The sequence below is a fragment of the Fringilla coelebs genome (genome assembly GCF_963513975.1).
Source record: "Fringilla coelebs genome assembly, chromosome: 31".
Classification (NCBI taxonomy): domain Eukaryota; kingdom Metazoa; phylum Chordata; class Aves; order Passeriformes; family Fringillidae; genus Fringilla; species Fringilla coelebs.
Window position 1 is genome coordinate 2,070,216 of NC_140057.1, and position 11,408 is coordinate 2,081,623.

The following is an 11,408-nucleotide window of genomic DNA, read 5'->3' on the forward strand; positions in this document are numbered from 1 at the left end:
ATGTCCAACAGCAGCTCCTTCAGCCACTTCCTCCTGCTGGCATTGGCAGACACACGGCAGCTGCAGCTCCTGCAGTTCTGCCTCTTGCTGGGCATCTCCCTGGCTGCCCTCCTGGGCAACGGCCTCGTCATCAGCGCCGTAGCCTGCAGCCACCAGCTGCACACACCCATGTTTTTCTTCCTGCTCAACCTGGCCCTCACTGACCTGGGCTCCATCTGCACCACTGTCCCCAAAGCCATGCACAATTCCCTCTGGGACACCAGAAACATCTCCTACAAAGGATGTGCTGCTCAGCTCTTTTTTTTTGTTTTCTGTGCTCTGACAGAGTACTGTGTCCTGACCATCATGTGCTACGACCGCTATGTGTCCATCTGCAAACCCCTGCACTATGGGACCCTCCTGGGCAGCAGAGCTTGTGCCCACATGGCAGCAGCAGCATGGGCCAGTGGCTTTCTCAATGCTCTCATGCACACGGCCAATACATTTTCTCTGCCCCTGTGCCATGGAAATGCGCTGGGCCAGTTCTTCTGTGAAATCCCACAGATCCTCAAGCTCTCCTGCTCCAAATCCTACCTCAGGGAACTTGGGCTTCTTGTGGTTACTAGCAGTTTATTACTGTGTTGTTTTGTGTTCATTGTTTTCTCCTATGTGCAGATCTTCAGGGTTGTGCTGAGGATCCCCTCTGTGCAGGGACGGCACAAAGCCTTTTCCACCTGCCTCCCGCACCTGGCCGTGGTCTCCCTGTTCCTCAGCACTGGCACATTTGCTCACCTGAAGCCCACCTCCATCTCCTCCCCATCCCTGGATCTGGCCCTGTCAGTTCTGTACTCGGTGGTGGCTCCAGCCCTGAACCCCCTCATCTACAGCCTGAGGAACAAGGAGCTCAAGGCTGCAGTGTGGACACTGATCACTGGATGCTTTCAGGAGCATTAACCTGCGGGCCAAATTCTGCAAATCACTTATAATAAAAGTCATCTTTGATACTTCTTGTTGGCTTAATTTTGGAAGTTCTTTTCCTTGTTTTACTTTTTAATATTTTCCACAAAGAAATGTCATTCTTTGTGCCATTTCTCATTTTGCTTCTCTCCACCTTCTTTGTGACCACAGACTGTGTCAATGAGGGACTGTGCTCTTAGTGGCTTTAAAGGAACTAAAGGATCTCCCAGCAGAGTTTTCTGCCAAGATGCCCTTTACTTGGTCAGGATTGTCAGTATTTGCTTGATGCTTAGCCCTGTGGTGCATCTGGAGCTGAGCCCTTGAACCACAGGGCCTGAGAGAAGATTGTAAAAATCTTTCCAGTAGTAAAAGTCAGAGGAAAACCCAAGAGTGTCTCAAGGCACGAATGGGTCCCACAGAGGTCCATCCCCAACACAGAGGTCCTCTGTGGGACCTCATCACAGATGTCCCACAGAGCTCCTTCTCTGGAGCTGCAGCAGCAATGTCTGTGTGCAGAGCTGGGGGCAGATCAGTGCTGGCCCAGCAGCTGTGCCCAGCAGCAGCAGCACTTGGTGTTGCCAGTGCTGCTGCTATGGCCCTGCCCCGCTGCCCTGGTGGCCCTGGTGTTGCTGTAGGGCCTGAGTGCTCTCGGGGCTGGGCACAGTCCTGGGGTGGCAGTGCCAGGGCTGCAGCAGGGACAGGCCATGGGCACTGCTGGGGCAGCCCTGACGCCTCAGGCCAGGTCCTGGCGGCTCCAGGCTCCTTGCCTGGGCTCTCTCAAGAACACAGCCAGGCCAATGCTGAGCACAGAAAACCCCTGTGAGCAGCCCCAGGGTGGCTGTGGGCAGGCTGGGAGCAAACAGCATGGCTGGTGCTCTGCAAGGGCCCTGGGGAAGATGGAAAGGAGCAGCAGAGCAGGGGCTGATCCATCCCAATGTGCTGGAAAGCCCAGGGCAGCTTCCCAGAGCATCCTCATGGAGCTGCCAACAACATCTCCCCTCTGCAGCCCTGGCCTCTCCCCCAGCTCACACAGGTGCCCCATCCTTGCAGGCACAGACACGGCAGCATTGGCTCAGGAGCCCCTGTTTGCATTGCACAGAGCAGGCGGGAGCACCCCCATGCTGTTGCTGTGGGGACATGAACCTGAGGGAGCAAAAAGCCATCAGCCCTTGGGGCCAGGAAGGGCTGGAGAACTGGACTTGTGTTCCAGACCCCTCAGCAGCCTTGTTGCTCTTCTCTGGACACACTCCATCCCTTCCATGTCCTTCCTAAATTGGGGAGCCTGGAAGTGGACACATAACTCGAGATGCTGCCCAAACAGTGCTGAGCACAGGGGAAGAATCACTGCCCTGCTCCTGCTGGCCACACCATTCCTGATCCACAGGAGTGCCAGGGGTTGGATGGGGAAAATGGTGGGCAGGGGTTAGGAACAAAGTGTTATTAATTGTCAGCCATGAAGGGTCTTGATTTTCATATCTGTTTAGACTGTATTAAAAGGTGCTGGGTTTCAATATACATTAGACATTACTTATATCAAATTATAAACAGAAAAGCAAAAAAGGACAAAACAGTTCTCTCTGCATTGTTTTCAATAAAATATATTCACCTTGAATATACTTCTGAAATATGTCTAATTAACCACAGAATTGAAAACTTCCATTATTCTAAAGGGCTTTCCTTTTTCAGGTCTTTTAAACAAATGTTTATGAGCTTTTCTCATTGAATTCCTGAACTGAAGAGCTCAAGAAAGAAGAGGCCTCTGGAGGAGTAAAATTCATCTGCAATCTCCAAGTGCCTGAGGATCCATCCCCATCAGAGCAGCAATGAAAAGAAATGGGCACAGCTTTGTGGCTACCCCACCTCTGGGATGGGCCCTGGGCCTGGAGCAGGAGCAGCTCTGCAGGGCCCCAAGGCCAGGGCTCTTGTGCTGCCCTGGGCAGATGGGATGGCAGCAGGGGCTGCAGAGCTCTCAGCACCTCAGCCAGAGGGGAGCAGGGCACCCAGGGAGCCTCCTTGTGCCTTGGCCAAGCGCCTTCCCCCATGGCTGGGGCTGAGTCCTGTGGCAGCTGCAGCTGCTGCTGTGCCCTTGCCAGGGGCTGAGGCCGTGGGGCCAGTGCCCAGAGCAGCCTGGCCTGAGCAGAGCTGTGGGGCCGGAGCCGGCTGGGCTGGGCTGGCCAGAGGCCCTTGGTGCTGCCCAGAGCTCAGGGCAGCTAGCAAAGCTTGCAGGGAGCTGGGCCGGGCTCAGAGAGCCTGGCACAGAAAATATCAGTGTCCATCTCAGCCTGGCTGAGCGTGCAGGGGCAGGACTCAGGCCAGGCCTGGTGGGGCAGGGCCAGCGCCAGTGCAAGGCATTGAAAACAGGCAAGTGTCCCAGAGAGGAGGCTGCTCTGTGCCCTTGGGGCACGGACAGAGCAGGGAGGGGGTCCAGGACGTTTGTCAGTGTCAGCCTCTGTCCACAGCCCTTGCCAGCCCTGGCTGCTGAGCCCAGCTTTGCCCTGGGCTGAGTTTGGCCATGGCCCAGCTCCATCCTCCAGCAGGGCTCAGGGCCTGTTTCTGGCCATGGACAGCCCTGGCTGCCTCTCTGCTGGCCCAGAGGCCGGCAGAGCCCGGGGCAGGGCTGTCTGTGCAGGCCCACAGGTGCCACGGGCTCTGCAGGAGCTGGCAGAGGCTGCCCAGCAGGGAGGCCATGGGGCACAGAGCCCCAAGGCTGCTGTGGGCACCACGGCACAGGGGCCCTTCCCAGCCGCAATGCTCCTGGCCTGGGCTGGGCCTGCACAGGGGCTGTGCCACCATGGCTGGCCAGCACAGGGCCACAAAGGGGCCACGCAGCCACTGCCAGGGCTGACAGCAAGGCCAGGCACAGACAGGGAATTGCTGAGCATGGCCTGTGCTGGGCAGGGCTGAGTGTGCCAAAGGCAGAGCTCAGCTGCCCTTGGGGGCTGCAGGAACAGTCCAGAGCCCAAAGAGCCTCCATGGCTGTGCTGCAGACCAAGGCTGGAGCAGGGAAATTCAGGGCTGCTGTGGCATGGGGAGGGCATTGAATTCCAGCACACACCTCAGTTCTCTGATGATCCCGGCACCATGCTGGGCCCTGTTTCATACTGGAGCACAGCAGTTGTTGATGGGACAGGAGCCCTGTGAGGCTGTAAGGGACCTGCAGCTTGCAAGGTGCTCTGCTCTCCCTCAGGTGCTCTCGGAGAGATCCAATCCCAGCTGGGCACCTCAGGGCACAAGTGGCACTGCCTGTTCATGGGCACACAGCTGATGCCTGCTTGTAAAGGGGCACTGGTGTTATTACCTGTCAGTTTCATAATATGCAAGCAAATCTTTATTATCTGGGTCACTTCAGTATTTTAAGAAATGGCTAAGTTTTCCCACCAGGAACAAGAATTTCCTGGATCTATTGGATTCTTCTACTGATGGCAGGAGACGAAATACTGATCTTCCCCTCTACCTGCACCACCAACATTCAGTCTCACATTCCTTCAGGTGCTTCCAGCTCTCCTGTTTAAATGTCCTTGCCTAATAACATCTCTTCATTTAGAGCAGCTGGATCTTTTTTCCTTCCTCTTTCTCCCACATTTCCTCCTGCAGGTTTTCTCTGGTCATTCCAATTTGTCTCCCTTGACTGGCTTCATGCTTTGACCTTCAGGGAGTTGCCCAATCTTTCAGAAGTTTAAATAACACCTTAGTCAGCATCTTACTTGCAGTTTTATCTTTTATATCACCTCTTCTTAAGTCTTTGTCTAAAATCCTTCCTGTATGGCAATTCCTTGTGGATGGTGGAGATGCCAGATGTTGCTGGGGTATCACAAGGAACTGAGGGAAGGGTTTTGTTGTTTCTTAAATTTTATCATGTTTACATCTTTTATGTTGGTCATGAAGAGAAACCTTTCTGTGCCTCTGAGTCCCACCAGTTCCTGGTCCCTCAAAGGACACAAACCTGATGAGTTGTGGTTCCCACTCCAGGGGCTGCACTTGGACCTCCCTCCATAGCCAGAGCAGAGCTCCCTTGTCCTAGAAAGTCCCTGGCACTTGAGTGATGAAGGAAACAGGACAGGCTGTGGGGATCAGGGGCAGGGCAGAGCCAGGGAGAAGAATGACTTTTGCATTTGATGGAGCTGTGCCTTCCCTTGGCTTTGTTGGCTGACAAGAAATGAACATCCCTCTGTGTCTCGGCCAGATCCTTCTCCAAGGAAAGCAGGTGGGAATTGGAGCCAAGGAGCTGAAAGCTGCAGGTGCAGCCTAGGCTGGAGGGAGCTCAGATTTGCACAAGGCTGCTCTGAGTGCCAGGGCATGGATGAGGGAAATGGTGGGGTGGGGGTAGGGACAGAGTCTTTATTGATTGTCAGCCATGAAGGGTCTTGATTTTCATATCTGTTCAAACTGCATGAGGAGATACTTTGTTTCAGTGTCAATTGGAGATTGCACACATCACTTTATGAACAGGAGAAAAAAAAGATTAAACAGGACCTAAAAAATGGTTTCTCACTGTCTTTTTAAATACAATACATTCACTTTGAATATACTTCTGAAATGTATCAAATTAACCACAAATTATTTGAAAACTTAAATCAAATTATTCCCAGAGGTTTGGCTTGTTGAGGTGTTCTGAATGTTAATGAGCCCTGGGACACTGAATTCTGAAGAGCTGAATGCTGAACAAGCCTCAGGAGCAGTAAAATTCAGCAGCAGCCTCCAAGTTGCTGAGGATGTCAGCAGCCCCCACTGAGCCCATCCCTGCCCAGAGCCCATGGGGGAATGGGCAGACAAGGAAAGCGTCCCTGGGGCTGGGGCAGCACAACTCAGAGGCACCAGTGGCTCCAGCTGGGAAATGGAGTGTGGAATGTGGCTGGGAAAGCCCTGCATGGGCTGTGCCAAGCAGGACGGACAAGCCCTGACTCCCATCCCCCAAACAACTCTCTCAAGGAGTAATTTAAAAAGAATTACAATTGTTTGCATACTTTGAGTTGGACTCACTGGAGAAATACCAACAATAGATTCATATTTCAGGAGCTCAGGAGCTCAAAACCACCAAACAGCCTTTACTGGGAACTTTAGAAAATGAGAGAAACATTGCCAAAACGTTTATTATGACATTGTAGTGGTTTTGTTTTGTTAATTTAAGATTTTTCTAATCTTGACATTTCTTAATTAATGGTTTGGTGAGTGTAGTGGGTTTTAGTGTCGGTTAATTATTTATGTATTTATTTGATTGTGAGATAGGGTTAGGAGAAAGCTAAAGTAGGCTTAAAATTTATAAGGGTATAAAGAAAATTTTACTAAAGGTAACTAAAGAAAAAAGGTAGTAAGAGTTAAAATAAATTCTTTAGAACACTTTTTTTAAAGAACTTTTTTTTTTAACATTATTTTTTAACTGACAATGTAAAGAAACAAAGCCTACAATTTCTACAAGTGTTTTTAGAAGAGGAAAAAAATTTTTGGGGGGGTTCTTAATTCTGTCATGTATAACAGTTTTCTGGGGAACTTTGTTATTGTGAAGTCGTTTTTATTGCAACAAGCTTTTTTACAGCTTGTTGATGGGTCATGTTGACTTATGGGGTATTGTTTTAAAGATGAGGTTTTTAATGGCAAAGCTTTTATTATTTAATTTGCAAATTATTTTTGTCTCTGAGAATAGAGATCTTTTCTTGCGGGTACTGCATGACTTTTTTTTTCTGTTTAAACTTTTAATGAAATTACAGCTAATTTAACATTTTTTATATTATTATTGACATTTTTGCATGATATTAATTTGAATTTTTTATACTTTTATGTGTTATAAAGAAAACAAATTTCTTTATAGTTTATAGGAGGATTTTCGTTTTAAGATTAAGGTATTTTTTCTTCTTTTTTAATTGGGATTTCATTTCTTCTTTTTTGACTTTGATGGTTTGATGCTGGCTTTTTAAATGCTAGTATTTTGTTTTTCTTTTACTCGAGGGAGGATTGAAGTATTGAAAGGGCTAACACCTGACCTACCGGTAACTTGTGGTGGAAGCTGTGTTTGGATTGTGTTGGGATTGGTTTTATAGTTAGTTTGGGGCTAGGGGGGCTGTGATTAATTTTTGTTGTAGCATTATTTTGTGTGGGTTTTTTACGTTGTAGAAGTTTTTAGTTTTATTTTTGTTGGGGGGAGGGGACTTGATGGTAAGATTTTAATAGTTGTGGCTAGCTGTGTTCTGGTTGGGGTTTTGTAGCCTCTTTTGTTTTCCTGTTTGGGAGTTGTTGGAATTTGGTTTGGTTAGAATGGGGCTGATTGGGGGGGGGTGGGGGCAGCCTGGGAAGGGGGGAAGGGGCTCTACCCATAGCAGGGCTGATTGGTTTGGTTTGGTTTGGTTTGGTTTGGTTTGGTTTGGTTTGGTTGGGTTTGGTTGGGTTTGGTTGGGTTGTGTTTGGTTTGGTTTGGTTTGGTTTGGTTGGGTTTGGTTTGGTTGGGTTTGGTTTGGTTTGGTTTGGTTTGGTTTGGTTGAGATGGGGTCCGGGATGGGGCCCGCTGCTTCTTTGTTGACTGAAAAACAAAGACGATGTTCCTGGGTTTTTTCATCTTCACCAGATGTGTTTAACAGAGGCATGTTCAGTATCTTAGTGATTTAACGGATTGTCAGGTACACAAAAAGTTTTGTATTACATTTTAAAATTCTTCTCTACAACAGACTACAGTAAACTACAACAGACATTCAGTAAACAAAAAACACTTCTCAAAGCATTGACTTGGCCCATTCAACCTCACAAACTCTAAGCCTGTTCAATTCAATGTTAAACAAAATTTGCAGGAGCACAGAAACAGAAGACGAAGACACAGAAAGAGAGAAAGACCAAAAAGATACAGAGAAGCACACACACAGCTACCAACTCCTGGATTCCAGTGGTGTTCAGATGGAAATTCCAAGAGGATGCAGGGTCAATATGTGTGCTTGCCTCATGGTCAGCCCTAAATACCCCTTGGTCTTCCTGGTCCCTTTCCCCAGGCAGGACTTGGGGTCATTTGGTCACTCAGAAGCTGGGCTGGAGGCTCCAGAGGTGGCTGTGGAACATTGCCTGTGCTGTGCCAGGGACTGGCAGACACTGCTGGGCTGGGATGGAGGCTCTAGGGGATTTAGGGTTCCAGGGCAGGGCAAGGCTGGGATTCCAGGGCAAAGCAAGGCTGGACCTGCCCCTTCCTCCCTCACACGTGAAATGTTTAGAGCCAACAATCTCCTCCAGTCTGTCACAACAGGCAATGTTGGAGGTGAAATCCCAATTCTGGCCATGGTTACCTGGACAAGAAAGACAATTCTTTTCCATAGGAAGGAAAGGACAGACCCCCCGGGCTTGAAGAGCGTCACTAAGCCAAGGCCAGCCAGACTTGTCAGCAATGGCAGATTTTGTCTGGGAGACATCTTTGGATTTAAGGAATTTTGGAGGTGGAAACTCAATCTTGGCCATGGGCACCTGTAGAAGCAGTACAGTTCTCTCCCAGAGGAAGGAAAGCACAGAATCTTCCCCAGTGTTTTTGGGAGAGATGAGAGGTGACCCTCATGAAACCACTGCCAGCCAGACTTGTCCTGGCAATATTCCTATGGGATAAATCCCTGGATATAAGGAAATAAGGAGGTGAAATCCCAATTCTGGCCAAGGGTGCCTGGAGCAGAAGGACAGTTCTTTTCCATTGGGAAGGAAAGCATGGAGCCCCAGTGTTCCAGCAGCAATGAGAAGAGACCCTCAACATGCCGAGGTCAGCTGGACCAGTCAGGCAGTCCATGGAACCCAAACCAGCCAGACCTGTTCTGTGTTCCCTTGGTTTTATGGGGCTCCAGAGTGTCACAATGGTGCCTTGGATCCACGGGGCCCCGCAGTGTCATAATGCTGGCTTGATTCCATGGGTTCCAGCAGTGTCACAATGGCCCCTTGATTACAAGAAGACCTGCAGTGTCACACTGGCCCCTAGGTTTGATGGGGTCCCACAATGTCACAGTGGCCCCCAAGTGTCATAAGGCCCCTCAGTGTCACATTGGTCCCAAGGATTCCATGAGGCCTTGCAGTGTCACAATGGTCTCCATGGTTCTCCAGGCCCCACAATGTCACGTGACTCCACTGTTCCGTGAGGCCTTGCAGTGTCACAATGGACCTTTGGACCTTGGGGGTTTGCTGTGTCCCAATGGTCTCCTTTGGCTCCACAGTGTCACAAAAGACCATTGATGACAGAAGGCCACTCTGTGTCACCCTGGAGCTTTGGTTCCATGCAGCCCTGCAGTGTCACAATGGTCTCCTTTGGGCCTCTTGGTTTCAGCAGGCCCCACAATATCACAATGATCCTCTTGGTTCTGTGGGCACCCCCAGGGTGACAATGGTCTCACTGGTTCCATGAGGCCTCAGAGTGTCACAATGCTTTGCTTATTCCATGGGGCTTCACAATTTCACAATGGTCTCCGTGATTCCAGTGTCACACTGGCCCCTTGGTTCCATGAGGCTGTGAAGTGTCTTAATTGTCTTTGCATGGTTCCATGAGGCCTTGCAATGTCACAATGGACCTTTGGTTCCATGGGGTCTCGCAGTGTCACAATGGCCCCTTGGTTCCATGACACCCCAAAGTGTCACAATGGTCTCCATGGTTCCATGAGGTCCCGCGGTGTCACAATGGACCCTTGGTTTGATGGGGCCTCTCAGTGTCACAGTGATCCCTACATTCCATGGAGCCACAGAGCGTCAGTACAGTCTCCTTGGTTCCATGAGGCCCAGCAATGTCACAGTGCTCTCCATGATTCCATGAGGCCCCACAGTGTCACAAGGCTCCCTTGGTCTCACAGGGTCCCACAGTGTCACAAGGCTCCCTTGGTCTCACAGGGCCCCACAGTGTCACAAGGGTCCCTTGGTTCCATGGCCCTGTGCTGCTGCATTCCCCCCCTCCCCTTCTCAGGCCGCCCTGCCAGCTGAGAAATGCTCCTTTGGCCTTGGCCTTGGCCAACAGCCCCTGGGCTCAGCTCCTCTGCAGCTCATCACAAACACTGTCTGCTCCAGGCACTGCTGCTGCCCAAACAGCTCCTGGCTCCTTTAGGAGCAGCCCTGGGAACTGGTTTTGTTCCCTCTGTGGCACAACATCCCTGTTCTCACACTGCCAAAGAAAGCTGCTGATCCCAAGTGTGGCCAGGATGAACCATTGCTGGGACTGAAGCCCCTCTCTTGGGGCCCTGCAAACAGCGCTCCAAAAGGAGCCCTTGGAGCTCTCCTGGGCCAGCGACTCCCTCTGAGTGGGGCCTCTCCCAGCCGGGAACTCTCCCGTTTGCTGCACTCGGGGATCCCAAACAACGACAGAGCTTGGGCTGATCCCCCCACTCCTCCAGGCTCAACCCTTCACCCACTGGGGAGATGCCAAAGCATCAGCAGTGAGCATTCCCTGCCCTGAGGGGAATTTCTCCCAGGTGCCTTGCCCTGACTCTTTGTGTCTGTGGGCACACAGGAGTGCCTGTGCTGGGGAAATGTGGCAGAAATGCTGCTCTCTGAGGGGTTGGAGTGCCTTGGATAGCTGAGTCAGTCAGGCCTCTAAGTGCGGTTAAATCACAAGGTCTAAATTAAGTTAAATGCTGCTAAAAGTTGTTTTAATTGCTACGTTGTTACCTTTAATATAAGTTATAAGTTAAGTTAAATACTGTTAAGCGTTATTTCTTTGTTAAATTGCAAACTCATAGGTTATAAGTTAGGTTAAATACTGTTAAGTGCTGTTGTTTTGCTAAACTTTGATGTTTAAGGTATCAGTCAAGGTTAAGGTATCTCTTAAGTCCTGTCAAGTTTCAGGCCTGTTAAGCTTTTAAGCTGTATTCCTTTTATCCTTGCCCTCACTGCCCTTGTGTCACACACACACACAGGGACAGTTCTCAGTTCATTTCTGGTTTGATTGCCCGGATTTTGTTTGGTTTTGTTGGTGCTTTGTTTCCCTGGTGTGCCTGAAGTATCCAGTCAGGAGCAGAGTGACTCTTGCCAAGGAACGTTTGTGCTGCTGTCCCTCAATATTAAATCTGGTTTTTGCTGATCCCTTGCCAGGGATTTTTTCAGCGCTCTCAAGGCCTCGTTCGTAACAGGGTGAAGGAGCCCTGGCCCAGGCTCTGGCCCTGGGGGACACGGGAACGCTGCTGGGGGGTCCCTCTCCCCCTGTCCCACCCCCAGGGCCCTGTCCCCCCGTCCCCGTGTCAGGCTCTGGGGTCGATCTCGTGGAACATCCTCTGGGGGAGGCTGTGGCGCCGGGGCCGGGGGGACCCGGGGGGACAGGGGACCCCACTGTGCACGAGCAGGGTTGGACTGCTCTGGGGGAAACTGTGAGGGGGGACAGGGCAGAGTGACCTCCCCAGTGACCTCACACAGCCCCTGGGATATCACACAGCCCCTGTGATGTCACACAGCAATCTCTGTGAACTCACACAGCCCTCCTGTAATCTCACAGCCCACTCTGGGACATCACACACCACCATTGTGATGTCACAGAGCCAACTCTGGGA

At 50.6% G+C, this 11,408-nt stretch overlaps 1 protein-coding gene across 1 annotated transcript; it reads left to right on the forward strand.

Annotated features, from left to right (window-relative positions):
• On the forward strand, positions 1-933 carry LOC311164339 (olfactory receptor 14J1-like; the record flags this gene model as incomplete). The annotated part of the gene is made up of 1 exon (XM_084223760.1): positions 1-933. One exon carries the CDS (start codon positions 1-3, stop codon positions 931-933), a length of 933 nt encoding a protein of 310 aa, XP_084079886.1.
• Positions 934-11,408: the final 10,475 nt, after the last annotated feature.